The sequence below is a fragment of the Aegilops tauschii genome, chromosome 5 (assembly GCF_002575655.3).
Source record: "Aegilops tauschii subsp. strangulata cultivar AL8/78 chromosome 5, Aet v6.0, whole genome shotgun sequence".
Lineage (NCBI taxonomy): Eukaryota > Viridiplantae > Streptophyta > Magnoliopsida > Poales > Poaceae > Aegilops > Aegilops tauschii.
In genome coordinates this window covers 553,736,250-553,755,640 of record NC_053039.3, presented here as the reverse complement: position 1 = coordinate 553,755,640, position 19,391 = coordinate 553,736,250, and the positions used below count along the sequence as shown (strand labels likewise).

The window sequence follows — 19,391 nt, the reverse complement described above, 5'->3', positions numbered from 1 at the left end:
ACCTTCAAAGGTCCACGAGCTTGTGGGTTCCCCTCCCATTTGTCTGGCTCCAACGATGGGAGGGGAACCTTTTTTCTTCCGGCAGGCATGTAGAGAGGGGGTAGGTCTTTTGGTGGTTCCACTAGCGTGGTGGGGATGGCTCTCCATCAAATAATTATCTACTGCAACTACCTCCTCATCTTCGGGGGGGGGGGGGGGGGGGGGGGGGGGGGGAGGGGGGTCTCATCTCTTGCAGAGTCGAGGGGCTAGCCTCCAGAATTTCTCGTTCCGCCCTCTAGGAGGCGCCGACAATGTAGCCTTGGAATCCCCCCCTCCCCCCTCCGACTTTGTCTTTACTGTATCTGTGAGTGCTCCAACACCCTTGGGAGGCTCGGGAGGAGTTGTATAGAGGTGGCCAACTAATGTCGTCCATGGTCAGCCACTCACATTTGTTGGAAGATAGATGATCTAGGATATGCTTATGTGGAAGATTGGAGGATCTTGTGGTCTCCTTCGATGTCACCAGGGATGGAGACAGATTGGGATCAGCCCATCCAGGATATGGTCAAGTCCTTTTTTTTAGAGAAACTTCCAATCTATTTACCTTCAATCATGACAGTATAAAGAACATCAGAAGTAATAAAAATTACAGCGAAGTTCGTGACCGCCTAGCGACGACAAGCACTGGAGCGAGTTGAAAGCGTGCTGCCGTCATCGCCCCTCCCTCATCGGGGCCGAACAAACCTTGTTGTGGTAGATAGTCGAAAAGTCATCGTGTTAAAGCCTCATAGAAGCAGTGCACTAGAGTAGCAATCATCGCCGACGAAGAAAGCCGTAGATCGGGATCAGTCCATTGAGCACAGGGTCCAAGCTTGACAAAGCCACATAGCGAAGGGCTACGCCGAGCCCAATCAAGGTTGGCAAAGCAAAAGAACCGTGATCATGTTGCGATGGATTTTGGTATTGATGATGTGTACCATTTTCTCCCCTTCGACACATGTTTCGGCAACGTCGAAGGAGTGAAGCTCATAGATCTCTAGGGACAAGTGTCTTGCTTCCTGAGCATTTCTATAGTACTGTGTCCCGTGTCAAGGAGATCATTTGATGTAGTTCGTTAGTTTCGTCTCCAGTTTGTCAAACTTTGTAAACACCTTGGATGACTTTTTAGCAACAAAAATTGCCATTGTAAACGCTGTACTTTTCCTGTTGTGTTCATCTTAGATGGGCGTATGCTCTATCCATGAGATCATCATCACACTGGATGTAAAAGAGATGGAAAGCAGCTGCCTCGGAAGAGTAAGGAAATCATTCGAAGACGAAAGCATCACCCTACGGCCGACGCCGAACCATGGCACCTCAGGTCGCAGGCTTGAAAGAGGGCGGCAAGAGTCTTCAACTCTAGCTAGGTGTTTTTTCTTTTCACTTTTTGTGGAGATTGAACAAAGGCGACAAAACACCGAAGATCACTAGCTGTCGGAGTTACAGAAGAACAATTCATTTCGATATCTTGACGAGGGAAGGGCTCCGAGACATTGATCAGAGGATATCTTGAGAAACTCTCATAAATGTTCCTCTTTTGCAAAATTTTAGCTGAAAGCATTCGGATCCAAGGATCAGGTGAACCCCGACTTGATACAAGCAGTCGGGTAACCTTGAGGTCCCTAACCTTGAGTAAGTCCAGATAATGGAACACAACATGTTCAGACACCCAGTAATGCCCGCAACTTTGGGGGAACACATGTAATAAGGAATCGCCCTACCATTCAGGTTACGGCATGAAACAAGACGGTATTTGCTTAACAAAAACTTGACGACTACGATTAATCTTGAAAACAAGTAAAGGGTGATCAAAGGGTCTACCGCCCCGGTTTCCAAAATTTCATTCTAAGAAGCCACGAGCCTCCACCAATTCCTTAGATGCTTCATCTTCAGGCGCCAAAGTGTTTCCAGCAGCATAAACAAAAATAACGAAACTAGACTCAGATTACAGCCAGAATCCCATTGAAGCGGCTGATGACGAACAAACGACTTAATAACTCTGCCAAGTGAGTGAGACATCATCAGGCCTGTAACTGATCCGTCTGCTGGACCGCCACCAAATCAGCTCTCAGATGCAGCACACCGTCGATGAAGAGGTTGTCATCGGCAATGAATGTCGACCATGGAACGCCAAAAAGATCATCGCATTTTTTCAACCAAGCACTGGTGAAGGTGTGCTTACAACTGTACTTGCTCACAAATTTTCCGGACGATCTTGTCCTTGCAGCAAACTCAATATCTAGTGTCAAATCTGTGGAACCGAATCCAATTAACTGGAGACCAAAGGTGGACAACTTACTCTGCTCATTCATTGTACAGACTGGGCTGAGATAAATGCTCCCCTTCCACCCTGCAAGCCGGAAGTCGTGTGACCATGCATGTCCAGACCGGAAGAGTCGGGAGCAGTCCTCGCGTGTTAGATCCAGGTAAGCAATAACCTGTGGGCAGGGTCGATCAAAAGCAACCAATTTCACAGGTTTGTACTTGTACTCTCGCTCAGTAAATTGCCAACAGGTTGTTGCGTCTGCTGCAAGAGCACCTTCCATCTGTTTTGGGTAAGCTTTTTGTAGAAGTACCTCGGCAATACGTTTAGTTACTTTCTCATGGTCTATATCATCATCACTGCATGCTAGGATCCCCTGAAGTTTTGTACATGTCATATGACTGAAGCGTACCAGTGGCAGTAAACGAGAACTCAAGATCTCGCGTCTTTCCTCCAATTCTGGGTATCGTTCACGGGCCCATGTGAGCATAAAGGCATATATGCAATCTTCCCGTATTACTTGTAGGTCAGTACTTGACAAGATGGCTTCAATCCCAGCAAGAGGGAAGTTCATCAGTTCATGCTGGAACCTGAAAAGAGTTAAATCATGCAATTAGTACACCAAATAGATGATTTGCGACATCAATGTCTACATTTTTCTTAGAAAATGAAATAAAACATGGCTCTATCAAATTGGGATCACTAACTTAGCAAAATCATTGTATTTGTTGGCAAGGAATTCCTTGGCTGCGCTGATCACACCCTCGACCTCAGCCGATAATGAAGTCGAGCAAGGGTGGTCTAGGTAAAGCAGTGCAGATTCTGTGGTCATAGGCAAGCTTGTGAGCAGCTGACTGCAATGCCCCATGCAAGAGAGAACCTCAAATTTGTCTGCAGCCATCAAGATGTCGAGCAATAGACTGGGCTCCGTTGTTGTCAACTTTCCGCTGTACATATATCTTAAAAGCTCCATAAGGGCATTTTCCTCTGTGTTCCAAGTAAATAAAAAAATTACATAAACATCAAGGAAAGAGCTAATAAAGAATTAAACAAAAAAAGACGGCCTTTTGTATATATCCTACTCCCTCCGATAAAAAATAAGTGTCGTGGTTGAACTAGAACCACGACACCTATTTTGGATCGGAGTGAGTAAATGATTATAAGTTGAATGTTGACTTTCAGTACTAAGAAAAGTTTCCTGGGAGACTAACCTTTTCTTTATCACAGAAAATATAAGTATCAGAAATTAAGAAACATATTACCTCCGTCCCAAATTATTTCTCTTAGATTTGTCTAGATACGGATGTACCTAACACTAAAACGTGTCTAGATACATCCGTATCTATACAAATCTAAGACAACTAATTCGGGATGAAAGTAGTATTTTGTTTACTCTAAATATTCATAAAAATATAGGAACTATAAAAACTATAACACAACCACAATAAAATTAGAATAAATTGTAAGATGCAGAATTTACCCTTTAGTTATCACATTACCTGAATCAGCAATCCTAATTGTTGGGTGCGTCTGATCAGATTCTTTCATGCCATTTGAGAAAAGCTGAGAAGCATGAAACTTATTAGAAACTTCAGCTGGCTAGAAAAAATGTAGTTCACAGAAGGTTATCAGAACTACCTTTAGAAAGAAAGGACTTCTTGAAGCAAGAAGTCCTTTAGAAAGAAAGGACTTAATTGTTGGGTGCGTCTGATCAGATTCTTTCATGCCATTTGAGAAAAGCTGAGAAGCATGAAACTTATTAGAAACTTCAACTGGCTAGAAAAAATGTAGTTCACAGAAGGTTATCAGAACTACCTTCAGAAAGAAAGGACTTCTTGAAGCAAGAATTGCTGAATTGATATGAATGGTTTTTTCTCGTAAAACTGGTGTACCCACCATCATCGAGGAAGAGTAATCACCTGCAAAATACCAAAGATCAAAAAATAAAAATAAAGAACAAATTGGAAAAGTAAAATGTATGGAAATAGAAAGACCGAACATATATTCTTCTACTGAAATACTCGCAACACTATGTTCTTCTATGGGTGAAATATTTTTGTGATCAATCTTCAGATAAAAGAAAAATAATGGTTAAACAACGTGCAAAAATCAAACAACCATTTAGCTGCATCCAGCAATCATAGCATACAGTACAAGGTGTCGAGGATATCCTCACTCTCTCGAAACAGGCTTCCACCCTGCTTTATAGAGAAAGTCACACGGCCGAACAATACAAGGTGTCGAGGATATCCTCATACAAGCTGATCAAGAGAAAGATGACGACAAAACAAGCCGGACACGGCAAACAAGAACCCAGGGGTGCACTACTAGTCGCCGCCGAGAAGAAGTGCATCAGAGGCCGGACCACCAAGAGTCAGAACCAATCCCGATATCAAACCACGAACACGTGCCACTTGGATGACACTACCGGACTTCGCTGCAAAAACTCCAGCATGCTGCCACTGGAGAGGACCCTCTACTGTCTCACTCCAGACCAAGTAGTGTCGACCCTGCTGGACAAGCAACCAAGACCTCGAGTTTGAAACACATTGTCACGTGCAAATGAAACGGGGCAAACGAAACCGCCAACCACTATAATCAAGGTTGGGCCAAGTAGCGCTTCAATTCCACCCGAACAGGCCGCCACGATCGGGGATCACCCACACTCACCGACGCCCCCCTAGGAGGGACAAGACGCACAACGCTTCTGCCGTCACATCCACTAGAGATAGACAAGGGTTTTCGTCCAGAGGGCACCACACTTGCAAGCATCGTCATCATCGGTGCCAAGGCACGGAGCTTTTGCTCGGCACCCCCCCCCCCCCCCCACACACACACCTCACTGAAGGGACCCAAGCTACGATGGCCCCCGACGTGGACCGCCCATGACAAACATGGAATCGACGACAACAACTACGCCAGGATCGGCCGCCACCACGCACCCACCAATCACATGACGAAGAAGCGTCACCAACACCATGGCAACACTGCTCGTCGGAGAGCCAAATGCGCAGCTAGCCACTCAGGGTTGCCGCCCCGACATCCACGACCTCGAGCCCCCACCCCACACCAAACCTGCAGCCACCAGTGGAAAGGGTGGAAGGCAGCTCCTTCCCCACCCCTTGAAAACCCCCAAACTTGCGAGCATCAACGAACCCGACTAGATTTGGACGAAGGCGAGCCCAACACAATGGCCACTTGTAGCAACAACCTTTGAGCCCCATATCGAGCCCCGCTATATGCTGTGCTTCGGGCACCAGCCGACCCCACTGACTCCTACCCCGGCCCAACTCAGCAAGAATAAGCACCTCGTTGGTGGCTCCCACCATCGAGCTAGGGGGACATGCACGTCCGTAACACTCCTGGTGATAGCCCTCGCACCCCAAGGAGACATCCATCGGCAAGACGTGAGGGAAGCTGTCCAGACACCTGACAACGACCCAGGTGGGCCTGGCTAGGGTTAGGGTTTGAGCACCCCTTGCAGGTCCTGCAGGAGGCGGGGAGAGTGGAGGAAGGAGAAGCCACAACACCGCATACCGCCGGGGTCTTTGCCCGACAGCGTCGAGGGGGGCCAAAGGCGGCGGCGGGGGAGTGTCGTCCATGCCGACCTAGGGGACGAAGCATGGGCCAAAGGAGGTGTGCTTACGCCTTGTACAATGTTGTGTGCTTAGGGGATGTGCTTAGAAAAATAAACCAGCTTTTCCTTAAGCACCGGTGCTTATTTGTATAGGGTATGCTAAATTAGGGACCCCTCGTATAGAAATAAGCATTGGCGCTTAAGAAAAACTCGGTTTATTTTACTGAGCACCTTGCATTATACAAGGCCTTATAGCTCACTGAGTACAGTAATAATGGATGTAACATGCTAATTGCCATCTAATGAATTAGTGTAGTCCATACTGCTATATCCAGTAGCACAAACAAGTTCAAGTAGCCAAAACAGAAACAAGGTGTTAACTAAGTTCAAGTGGTTATCTTTGCATTGTTGGAAAGCACCGATCTGCAACCAGTATTTTTGCATGTATGGAGGCAGCCGTATGAAGTTTTTAGCAGGCTAATGACAACCTTTGTTTCAAACAAGAAAAAAAAAGAATGCAGACTAATGTTCAACTAAAATGAAGGTCATGGAACAGTTTCTTCTTCGGTCCAAATACATATGTTACCTCAAAAAAGAGAAAAAGAGAATGCAGACTAATGTTGAACTAAAATGAAGAGCACACTTGCTAATAATATGTTATTCTATTTGTTCTGTTGCTACATTTAAGAAATATAACAGTTGGAAGATTTATTGCAGTGACTGCACATTTTTCCTTTTTTAATGATCTGACATGTCAATGCCTCAATGTAATCTCACTCAAAACAAGCTTATTTCAAGATCTCCGAATTTTTCCCACAAATAAATAATTGTTAAAAGCCTACCTAGGCAATTCCTTGGAAAGGGCTTCGTGACAAACTTGACCAAGACTTATGACATGAAGATTAGAAGTTTGAAATGCACAAAGGACAACAAATATTCCTTCAGGTACTGGTAGCACCTTTCCAAAAATTCAAAGCTGAGTAGTTGCGCCCCTTTGCTGTCCAGTGGTTAATCTCAATTACAACTGATTGAAGTTTATTTAAATTTTTGGGGGCTAATCCGGTAATGGACTGATATTATTTGAACACCACTGCTACATCCAAAATAGCTGATGTATTCTAATATGTTAATAACAGCTATATCAGGCACTGTACGCTACATACCTTTCTCCTTGCGGCGGCGCGCCTGGTCGGCAGTGGATCCTCCGCCGACGTGTCCGCCGGAACCCGGCGCGTGGTCACGGGCGACGATCTCTATACGCAGCTTCTGATCGGAGAAGTTGGCCGAATCGAACGCGAAGTCAAAGCTGGGCAGCACGCCGCCTTGCGAGTAGTCCAGCCCCATCTCCGCTGCCGCACCCGCCGCCGTTGCTGAATCTTCAACGGTGTCCATTTCCTCTGAGAGAGGGACGAAACGCGGGGCGGCGGCGGGCGTAACCTAGCCGCCAAAGCTTCTTCAGGAAGGCGAGGTCAGCGGTTCCAGACTTTCCAAACAGGACCCTTGGAAATAGGAAGTGCAAAATTACGGGCAAGCGTTCTGGTTTATAATGCAAAAGACCACATGGACCTAATAAAAATCACAATGCACTCCTTCTGGGATGCTTCAAAGCCTGATTGTTTGTTAACGAATAAAGTCTTTTTTTGGATTTTGTTGATTAATAAAGTTGTTTCCCTCTCGAAGAGACAACTTGATTAATTTTTGTTTCTATTTCAAAAATGCAACTTTCACCTTCCACAGCTATCAACCTAACTTTGCTGAGCAAGAGATCATCAAGTCTGTAATCCCGGCTGCGCCACCTTCAAGTCAGCTCTCAGATGCAGCACACCATCGATGAAGAGGTTATTGTTGGCAATGAACGTCGACCATGGAACCTCAAAAGATCACCACATCCCAGCATCCAATCATCGCCTGTATGCTTGTCCTTGAACCTGAGCACGAATTTCCCTGACGATCTTGTCCTTGCAGCTAACTCAAAGTCTACTGTCAAACATGTTGGGCCCTTTGGCATCTCAATTGTTTCTATAAAGAGGCCAAAGCTGTATCCATTTGATAGTTTGTTATGAGAAATAGATCTTTGTCCAGCAAGATGGAACAAGTGTGCCAAATGTTTCCGGTTGGGAAGAGTCGGGACTATTCCTCATGTGTTAGATCCAAGTAAACAATGACCTGTGGGCAGGGCCGGTCGAATTCAACCACTTTGATTGGTTTAAGCCTGTAAGCTCGCTGTGGAACTTGGCAACGGGTTGTTGTGTCTGCCTCAATAGTGCCTTGCTCATGTGCTGGGTAAGCTTTGTGCAGGAGTACATCAGTAATAAGCTTCTTTGTTTGCTCACTGTGCACACCATCATCACTGCATGTCAGGATTTCGTGGAGTTTGCTCCAAGTCATATGACTGAAGCGTACCAGCGGAAGTAAACGAGAGCTCCATAGCTTGTGCCATTCTGGGTATTGCATGCATGCCCACTCAAGCAAGAAGCTATATACGGTATCCTCAATCATGGCTTCAATCCCAGCAAGAGGCATGTCCATCAGTTCATCAGAGAACCTGGAACGAAACAAATCATTCCATGAGTAGACACTTCATGCATGATTTTGTGACAAAAATGTCTACACTTTTTTCTTTTTGAGGAAGATGTCTAATGCTTTCTTGGAAAAGAAAAAAGGTAGCTCCGTCAGATAGTGATCACTCACTTGGCCAAAACCTTGTATTTGCCGGCAGGAATTCCTTGGCTGCATCCGCCAGATGCCGAATTTCAGCAGCCACTGAACTGGAGCATGGGTAATCTAGGTAGAGAAATGCCAACTCTCTGGTCATAGGCAAGTTTTTGTGTAACTGGTTACAATGCCACATGCAAGCAAGAACCTCCAGTTTATCAACGGCCATCAAGATGTCGAGCAGAAGATTGTGCTCAGTTGTTGATAGCTTTGCAGTGTACATACATCTCAAAATCTCCATCATGACAGTTTCCTCCGTTCCTAGTAGAATGAAATAATGAGGCAGGGTTTATGATAACAGTTCAATAAGAAAGAACTAAATGGAAGATTCTTTGTGCGTAAATTACAACAGTAGACCTCCTTTATTCAGGAAAGCTATCCATGCAGAAGATTAATCATGGACAAAATACTCATTTGGTAGTTAAAGGCGACGGTGAAAACTGAGAAGAGACTTAACCATTTCATTATGAAAAAGAAAAAGGAAGGGCTGACAGAAACTCGGAGACAGAAAACCTGTAATACCACAAATATTCGATGTTTTATATTAAAAAAACATAGTGGGTACATACTACAGAATAATAACAGTGTCACCATAGAAAACTGGGATAAAAAGGAAAGGATGTTACCTGTTTACCCGAATCAGCAATTCGGAGTGTTAGATGCCTCAGATCAGACTCTTTCATGCCATTTGTGAAAAGCTACGGAGAATAAAGCATATTAGGGAACATGAAAACTGACCATAGAAGAAATGAATCTCAAAAGGTTATGAAAATTACCTTAAGAAAGAATGGACTATTTGTAGCGAAAACCACCGAATTGATATAAATGTTCTTTACTCGTAAAACTGGCGCGGACACAATGGTCCAAGAAGAGTCAATACTTTTTCTATGTGTCCATCACAGAAAGAATACAAAGATCAGAGAGATATTAAGGGCAGACTGAGGGAAATGGAGTAATAGGCATAAACTAAACCACTAGAGAGATTCTGCTGTTAAGATAATAGGAACACTCTGTTCTTCTATGTGTGCATATTCGTTGATTCAACCATCAGAAATATGGTAAATTGATTAATAAAACATCATGAATATTCAAATTCATTAGCTGCATCAAGATATCTGAGCATGCTCGCTGCTTCCTGAGTAAAGTAATAGTAAACGTCATCCCAAGGATTCTATTAATATACCGTATAATGGTGTCCAAGTACAAAAGAACAGACAATCAAAGTGTAATATTGTTATATAGTTAATCAGTATTTTATACCACGCAAACGTCTATTGGCAAAATCAAGTTCAAGCAACAAACAGGAACACAGGTTTAACTAAGAGTTCGTGGATATCTTGCCATCATTGGCATGTAACTAGTATGTTGCACATGTGGAGAAACACGCAACCTGCAAGGGTTACCCAGTTGATCATCAGACTGTGTCAGTAATAACAGCTATACCTGTACATCACAGGCGTTAATACTACATTAAACTAAACGATGATCAAGCAGGCTAATATCTAGTAACATTAAATGTTTGAATAAATGAGACAGAGTATTGCTTGACTTTAAATGATGAACAGGGAACAAGGTTGTGAAGAGCTCTAGAGTAGGAACCCGCCCCTCCATGCTTTCTCTCCAAATATATATGGCGTTTCACAGTTGCTCGTAAAATCAAAGTTTTTACAAAATGAGGAATATAAATCAACTTCCTCAACCTTCCAAATATACACCCATTAAATGAATAACTGATTGACAATAACACGTCTTTCCTGTTTGTTTCGTCGGTTTAACTTTTGTCAGGAAAAGTTCTTTTATGAATAATCTGGCATGCTAATGTAACCTTACACAAACCGAATGCCAAGAGCACATAAATATTTTCTCTAAAATCTAATAAGTGATATATTTCCAGAAAACAAACGCTTATGTTAACCAATCCTCAAAAGGGGGCAGCACTGTCAATTTGAACGGTTCAATATTGTTTCAACACCATAACTGCTCCACCTAAATATTTGACTCTCAATTTGCCGTATTCTAGTTGGATGTATTTGTTGATTGCTTCATCTGAACAGATTTGATATTAATCCAGACTAGAAAACTCCATAGTCAGTCAATTCTTAAATTCACACAACAACAGGTGAGGTGAAGTGAGGAAATAGCAAGAATCGCAAATAGGGAACAAGGTTGTGAAGAGCTCTAGAGTAGGAACCCACCCCTCCACACATTCTCTTCAAATATATATGGCGTATCACAGTTGCTCGTAGAATCGTTTTTTTTTTACTAAATGAGGGATATAAATCAACTTCCTCATCCTTCCAAATATACATCCGTTAAGTGGATAACATATTTGAAAATAACGCATTCTTCCTGTTTGTTTCGTCGATACAACTTTTGTTAGGGAAAATAATTTTATGAATAATCTGGCATGTTAATGTAATCTTACGCAAACCAAATCCCAAGAACTATAAATTTCCAAGCACATAAAGATTTTCTCTAAAATGTAATTAAGCAGTATAATTCCAGAAAACAAACACTTTGTGACAAACTTGACTAGGAATCACCCTGAGGATTACAAGGTAACCAATCCACAAAAAGGACAGCACTGTCAAATTTGATATTGTTTGAACTTTGAACATCATTGCTGCTCCACCTAAATATGTGACTAAGAATTTGTTGTGTTCTAGTTGGATGTATGGACGATTAACAATTTGTTGATTGCCTCATGTGAACAGATTTGGTATTAATCCAGACTGTAGAAAACATCCATATATATAGTCAGACAATTAATTCTTAAATTCACACGACAATAGGTGAGGCTCATATCATTCTAATCGATCGTTAGCCCCTAATGAAGGTGAAGCTATGTGAAGTGAAGAAACAGCAGGAATTGCAAACAGCCACAGATCTCCACACGGATCCATAGCCGAATTGCGCTAAACAGCAGAGAATCATACACATGAATCCGTCTAATTCCAAGGGCGTGGGAGGATTGAGGCACTGTACTGTACGGACCTGCTTCCTCGTCGTGGAGCTCCTCGCGGTGGAACGCCAAGTCGGGGAGGGGTCCTCCGGGGACGCGCGCCGTCGCTGGCGATGGCCTCCAGCCGCAGCACCCGGTCGGAAAAGTTCTCTGAATTGAACGCAAACTTGAAGCTGGGCAGCCCGCCCCCGCGCGAGATGTCCAGACCCATCTCCGCCTCCTCCGGCGCCCCTGCAGTGGTGGCACCCTCGCCGCCGGCAGAGGAGGTTGGAGAGGCGCGACACCGTGGCCGTAGCCCTAGCCGGTTTCTTCGAGAAGGCGAGGCAGGTTAGGTGGTTCCCTATTTGTGAGAGCCGCCCGGTTTTTTTGGACGGAATAGGTTTCCCGCTTTGTTTATAGCTATACCTATACCTACCTACTATTAAAGGGAATAGGTATTCTTGATTTGGTTTAGTTTTTTTTTTGTTTGGTCTAAGTGCATGTTAAAATTCTGTGCTGTTGGCTCGTACACGGGCTAAGCGATCTGGGCCAGGTACTTGCATGTTGATGGGCCTTTTATGGGCTTTCATAGAGATCACGAAAAATAATTGGGTCAAAAGAAATAAACATTGTGGGAATTAAACACCGAACCTCCTATCTGTATCTTCCATGTAACAACCAACAACCTATACAGCATTCACATTACTAATCCCAACTCACTCTAAATATACGAGTGGCAGTCCTCATATTTAGAGCGAGCTAATTAAGCAAATGAGCTAATTAAAGGAAGGATTGTGGGCCTAAATAAAATATTTAAACGGATGTGGCTAATTAAAGAAAGGATTACGGGTAAACCTATGGAATAATTAAAAGAAAGATTGTGGTCTTAATAAATAGAATATTCAAATATATGAGGCTAATTAAAGGAAGGACTTGACGTAAAAAGCTCAGATAATTAAAAGGAAGAATTTGTAGGCTTCAATGTGTTGGGGCTGCTAAATTAGAAAAGGAAGGATTTGATTCCCGACTAAAACGGGTGAGGGCGTCATGGTAATTAAAGGAAGGATTATACTTAAATAAAATCAGTGGGAGATTATGCCCGACAAAGAAAATATGAACAGAGATAAATTGCATCATATTTTTTATGTTCATTTTGTAGAATGATGCTGCGTTGCAGCATGTTCTTTATAGTGAATCCAGTGCTGTGGGACATTCTGCTTGCACAAAACATTAATTTTTTCCGTTACAACGCACGTGCATATGTGCTAGTATTACTACAAAGCGAACATCACCGATAAAATTAGATAGGTGCTGGGACAAAAGCAGTACAGGCATACCTAAAAGAAAATGAAAGAGAAAGAAAAGAAACATATGCCGACACCGACAGATCAACAAAAAGGAAGAAGCTACACAACTGCCGCACACACCGGGGATCCTCCACTAAGCTCCTATACTCCGAGGCGCCGGTACCAATTAACACCTCTAAGAAGGGACGCGACGATGACGACACTGCTGCCAAGGGTTTCCCCCGGTATGCGACGAGGAGAGAAGAAGGATACCCCCGACACCCTCCAGGAAGGTCCGGCGGCACCCTCACGCACCGCCGCGTCGGTGTCGGCTGGGCCGACAGGGATTTCTCCCGATCCCAACCTTCACCTCGGGCGCTCCGGAGCACGCCACCAAACAAACCACCACTCTGCGCCAAAACGGTCTTGAGCTTCCGCGCCGTCTCACCACGGCACCGCGAAAGGGGCCTGCTCAACGAAGAAGCGGAGCCGGGACTCGGGGCAACAGCATCGTCGGCACGCGGGAGGGCCCAACCTCCACCATCAACGACGGTAACCGACCGGACGCGACAGCAGAAGCATACCAGGCCCGTGGGCCCACATGCCCGGCCGGGTTCGCAGACGCCCGTAAAGCTCCTGTCGTTGGCGCCACCACCTTGAGTCCGAGTTGCTCCTCCGCTCCACGCAGAGGACGTCGAAGCCACGCCAATTAACACCTCTAAGAAGGGACGCGACGATGACGACACTGCTGCCAAGGGTTTCCCCTGGTATGCGACGAGGAGAGAAGAAGGATACCCCCGACACCCTCCAGGAAGGTCTGGCGGCACCCTCACGGACCACCGCGTCGGTGTCGGTTGGGCCGACAGGGATTTCTCCCGATCCCAACCTTCACCTCGGGCGCTCTGGAGCACGCCACCAAACAAACCACCACTCTGCGCCAAAACGGTCTTGAGCTTCCGCGCCGTCTCACCACGGCACCGCGAAAGGGGCCTGCTCAACGAAGAAGCGGAGCCGGGACTCGGGGCAACAGCATCGTCGGCACGCGGGAGGGCCCAACCTCCACCATCAACGACGGTAACCGACCGGACGCGACAGCAGAAGCATACCAGGCTCATGGGCCCACATGCTCGGCCGGGTTCGCAGACGCCCGTAAAGCTCCTGTCGTCGGCGCCACCACCTTGAGTCCGAGCTGCTCCTCCGCGCCACGCAGAGGACGTCGAAGCCACGCCAATGATCGGCCTGCTAGGACCCAGATGGGGCCGGGAGGGGCCAGATCTGGGCCGGGGGCGCGCTGCCGGCCACCGCACGTCACCACGCCGCCCCGCTGCTAAGGGGCAGCACCTCCACCTCGCCCGCCGCCGGGTCGCCGCCCAGCCGAGCAGCACCGCCGACGTCCACTGCCCCGGGAAGGGGAGCCGCGCGCTTGGGGACAGGAGGTCCCGCCGTCTCCGACACCACCCGAGCCAGCGCCGGGGGCGTCCGCCGGCGACGGCGGGAAGGAGTGGGAGGACGGGGACGGCCGAGGGGGAAAGGAGGGGGTGCGCCGTCCCGGCCACCTCCCGGGGAGGTGGCGCAGGGGCGGGACGGGGAGGGGGAGAGGGGGGAACGCGCGGGACTGGCCGGGAGGTGTGCACCCGGCGGCCGGCGGCGGCGACGGGGAAACCCTAGCGGGAGAGCTGGGTCGGGAGTGGTCAGAAGCCGGTTTGCGTGTTTCAACAATAAGGCCAAGTAGCTCCCAGGGTTTTTTTTTTCTCAGCCGAGATTTTCAGAAACCAGCCCTTCCGTTACCCAGCGAAAAATTCAAATATCGCCCGAAAGTTTTGAATTTATACGTCTAACATATGTCAAATAGAACCCGTATGATTTTCTGAATACAAGATCACTCTTTTTTTTGAGGGAATGCCATCATGGCTAATTTTATTAAAATTAAATCACGCTTACATCGTCAATCAACAGCGGCAAAATAAAACTAGGTGGATCATCAGCCCACACACAACTATCTAGCCTACATTCATGTGCAAGTGTATGCGCTACCCGATTTGCTTCCCTTGGACTGTGCATAAATAAGATTCTGTGAAAAGAGCTCGCCTGAATACGAATGTCTTCGAATATTGGAGCAGCAACTGTCGCAGAGAAACCGCCTTCCAGAAGAGTATCAATAACTCCTGCACAATCAGACTGAATAACTAATTTCTGACAGCCTATTTGATTTGCAAGATGAATACCATCTAGAACTGCTTGAGCTTCAGCTGTTGCCGCGTCAAGCGCAAAAGGAATGAGCTTGGATCCCACGCCTACAAATCTTCCTTTATCATCTCTGATTACCACACCTGTAGCTCCTGACCTCATACTAATATCGTACTTCGCATCAACATTTACAGAGACAAAGCCCTCGGATGCCCGATGCGAAGTACTTGATCTTGGCTGAATCTCTTTCCCTTGTGCTTTCGAGAAACTAGATACCAAGACTTGAATTGACATCGCCGCTTGTGATAAAGATTGCACGGTTTCTGCATGGACTGTCTGTCTTCGTCTCCACCAAATATACCAAGCGGCCGTTATGATTGTTTCTCTCAAAAACTTTACTGATGCATCAACTGGGACCTTGAACTTTCCAGCCATCAGATAATCAAGCACTGCACTACCTGACCGATCTATCTGACATGCTTCAGTAACCACCTCTATCAGGTCAATTTTCTGCCAAATACCTTTTGCTTCCTCACACTGAAAAATAACATGTTTTATGTCTTCACAATATCTCTTACAGACCGGACACGTACTGTTATTAATTATGTGGCGGTTAACCAGAACATCATGACAGGGAAGAATCCCATGCAAACATTTCCAAGTAAAAATTTTCACTTTTGCTGGAACAGCGCACTTCCAAAGATCTCTCCAAATCGTGTTCAACCTGAAGATCCCGTTCCACCAGATCTTTGCAAGGAGACACCAAAAGTAGATTCCCACTCCATGTGGTAAGCAGAACGAACTGAAAATAAACCATTCTTACTGAATTTCCATGCCACAAAATCACCCATTCCATTCTGACTCAACGGAATTGCTAGGACTTGTCTTGCATCAATATCCCAAAAAATGGATCGAATTAAGTCAGCATCCCATACTCCTGAACTAGGATCAATCAGTTCATGGACATGTTTTAGCAAACAGTGACCTTTGGGCGTTAAAATCCTTCCGTTATTACTATACGGTAGCCATGCATCCTCTCAAATATCAATTTGCTGACCATCTCCGACACGCCAGATCGCTCCCTTATTAAATGTATTGAGCCCTGACTATATAGTCTGCCAAGTAAAAGATGAACCTGATTTAAGTTTAGCATTAAGTATCTTGCCATCAGGATAGTACTTACTTCTCAAAACTCTTGCGCATAAGCTGTCCGGAGCCTCAATTAATCTCCATATTTGTTTAGCTAACATAGCTAAATTAAAACAGTGAGGATCTCTGAACCCCATTCCTCCTATCTCTTTTGGAACACAAAGCTTCCACCAGGCAAACCAGTGCATCTTCTTATTACTGATGTCATCGCCCCACCAACACTGCGCTATTGCATCCGTGATTCCTTTACATATATTTTTTGGAATCCTGAATACAGACATTGCATATGCCGGAAGAGCTTGGGCTACAGCTTTAAGCAGAACCTCTTTACCTCCAATGGATAATGTTTTCTCTTTCCAACCTTGAACTAGTTGACAAACTCTATCCACCAAATATTGAAATTTGTCACTCCTGTCTGCCCCAACTAACAAGGGTAGACCCAAATATTTTTCTGACAATGCCTCCACTAAAATATTAAGAGTTGTGCACACCTCAACCCTTTTATCAACAGAAGTATTTGGACTGAAATATATGCTGCATTTAGCTTCACTTACCATTTGACCGGACGCATTGCAATATGATTGCAGAATACCCTTTAATGTATTTGCATTAGCCACATCTGCTTTCATCAAAATTAAAGAATCGTCGGCAAATAGAAGGTGTGATACCGAGGGAGCATCACGACAGACCTTCACCCCTTCGATTGCTCCTCTTTCTTCAGCATCCGACAATAAGGCTGATAAACCCTCTGCCACCAACAAAAATAAATATGGGCTAAGTGGATCACCCTGTCAGAGCCCCCGTGATGGGATAAATCTTTCTGTTATCTACGAATTAAATCTCACTGAATATGTAACAGATTTAACACATGCCATCATTAGTTCTACCCATCTCACATCAAATCCCATTCTCAACATAATTCCTTCAAGAAAGCACCATTCCACACGGTCATATGCTTTGTGCATATCCAATTTTAGCGCACAAAGACCATGATTACCCTTCTTCCTTTTAATTCTATGAACACTCTCATAAGCAACCAAAACATTATCAGTTATGAGTCTACCCGGGACAAAAGCACTCTGAGCCTCTCCAATCACCTCGGGTAATATACCTTTCAGCCTTTTAGCCAACATTTTACTTATAACTTTGTAGACCACATTGCACAAAGATATTGGCCGAAACTGAGATAATTTCTCTGGTTTGTCCACCTTTGGAATTAACACTATTACCATGTCGTTCCATCCTTCTGGTATAACTGCAGTATTAACCGCCTCCAATACCTCCTTCACCAAATCCTCTTCTAACATTACCCAGAAACGCTTATAAAAAGCTGCATGCAGTCCATCGGGACCCGGTGCCTTTAGATCACCTATATCAAAAAGAGCTTTTCTCACCTCCTCAGATGTAAATGGTGCGAGAAGGTGATCGTTCATGGCCAGCGTCACTCGAGGTTTTGCTTTATCTAGAACCTCCTCATTTGCTGCATTAACCTCGGACGTAAACAAGCCTGAAAAATAATCATTAATCAGAATGGCTAAAGAATCACCTTCAACTATGTTACCATTATCATCAAGCAACATTTTAATTAGGTTTCTTTTCTTCCTTGCTGTAGCAAAATGATGAAAAAAATTGGTGTTCCTGTCACCATGTCTCAGCCAATTCGCCCGCCCCCTTTGCAACCAGAATATTTCTTCTTGCTCAAACAGATCCTCTAACATCACCAAGATTTGTCTTTGTCTCTCCAAAGCTTCATTTGTCATAGGGCCCCTTCTTAACTCTTCTAATTCTCCTTTTATTTTTTCTATTCTTTTCCTGGGTTAATACAAGATCACTCGTAGTACAATGGTTCGAGTCCCTTGCCTAGCTCCGGGGGTCACACGGCCGAACCCCAGTTCTGCCAACTTAAGCGTGACTCAAAAAAAAAAATCTTGGAGCTGCCAACCTTTTCAATTTGGTAAACGCTTGTACCCGGTGGACCGGCTCAAAATTGCGCCGGTCACGCACGGGCGTCACGTGTACGCATCTCAAGTGGGACCGTCCACCGCCCTCCCTTCATCTTATCTTCTCAGCTCAAACGACCACATCCACTTAATCTCATCTCAGGTGACTACTCCCATCTCCTCCGCTCTGCTCCACCTCGTCTCGCACGCCGCCGACGAGATCGGATATCCTCTGCCACCGGCGACGCGATGCCGGCCGGCCATGGCCACCACCACATTCTGTTTCTTTATCCCTGCCATGGCTCTGCTCCACCAAACGCCTCCGCGGCGAGCTGCGCCTGCGGCCGCAGTGAGCCGCGCCCATGGATGCAAGGCCGTGCAGCGGAGCCTGTTGCGTCCTTGGACCGGCGGCGATGTCCGAGGTAAGGCGTTGCGACCAGTGAGATGCGATGCTGGAACCGGCGCGGGGATTTGCTTCAACCGGCGAGGATGGTGGTGGGCTGCGGTAAGTGGCTTTTTTTTTGCTGGAAACACTTGACTTTTGCTAGAATCAGTTTCTCGATTTGCTGCAACAGGAGAGGATAGTGCTGGGCGCCACAACGGCGGGGGTGCCATGTTTTTTGCTATACTGGATTTTTGGCGGAACCAGCTTTTTGACTCTGCTGCAATCGGCGAGGATGGTGTTGGGGTCGCTACGATGGCGACGCCATGAATTTTTTTGCTGCATTGATTTTTTTTGCTGGAACCCCCTTTTTCAGTTTTGCTGGAACTATATGAATTTTTTGTTGAAACCATGTTTGTTTTTTGCTGGAACCAAATCAATGTGTCTTGCTGGAAACACATCATTTTTGCTGGAAACACTTTATTGTTTGCTGGAACCATATCAGTTATTTGCTGGAACCATATAAATTATTTGTTGAAACCATATAAATTATGTGCTGGAACCATGTGTTTTGCTTTTCAAATTGGCGTTGTCATTTTTTGTTGCAACCGACGAGCGGCGACGGCGAGCGGCGAATGGTGTGGAGCCAGCGAGTTTCGAGGTCGCGCGGACAAGGATCAGTGACGTTCATTATGTTTTTTTTTCTATGCATGCGAGGTAGAAAGACGGAGGGAAAAAGGAAAATGACACAAGATCTGACAGTTCAGCTTTTATATCGGGTGGCTAGCAGCAGACCGGCCGAAAGGTTGGGCCGGCGCGCCGGCGCCTAATAGTGCCCTTTCAATTTTGGGGAATGGGACTTCAGTCTTCGTTTTTCGGGACTTCAGTATTTTGTTAAAAACATATCCACCATCTGATTGCGAATTGAATTTA

At 45.5% G+C, this 19,391-nt stretch overlaps 1 protein-coding gene and 1 pseudogene across 1 annotated transcript; both read right to left on the bottom strand.

Moving 5' to 3' along the window:
- Positions 1-1,666: 1,666 nt before the first annotated feature.
- LOC109744807 (BTB/POZ domain-containing protein At2g46260-like) lies at positions 1,667-7,250 on the bottom strand. Its single transcript, XM_045229324.2, has 6 exons — positions 7,022-7,250; positions 4,097-4,200; positions 3,920-4,021; positions 3,781-3,844; positions 2,989-3,268; positions 1,667-2,871 (listed from the first exon to the last, which is right to left on the bottom strand). Exons 1-6 carry the CDS (start codon positions 7,248-7,250, stop codon positions 2,040-2,042), a joined length of 1,611 nt encoding a protein of 536 aa, XP_045085259.1. The 3' UTR covers positions 1,667-2,039.
- A 377-nt stretch (positions 7,251-7,627) lies between these two features.
- Positions 7,628-18,440, bottom strand: LOC123494229 (BTB/POZ domain-containing protein POB1-like; annotated as a pseudogene).
- Positions 18,441-19,391: the final 951 nt, after the last annotated feature.

Coding starts and splice junctions, on each gene's coding strand:
- LOC109744807 (XM_045229324.2), bottom strand. CDS start 7,250: ATGGACACCGTTGAAGATTCAGCAACGGCGGCGGGTGCGGCAGCGGAG. Junction 3,269..3,780: donor AATTAGGATTGCTGATTCAG/GTAATGTGATAA, acceptor CTTGGAACACAG/AGGAAAATGCCCTTATGGAG. Junction 2,872..2,988: donor AAATACAATGATTTTGCTAA/GTTAGTGATCCC, acceptor AACTCTTTTCAG/GTTCCAGCATGAACTGATGA.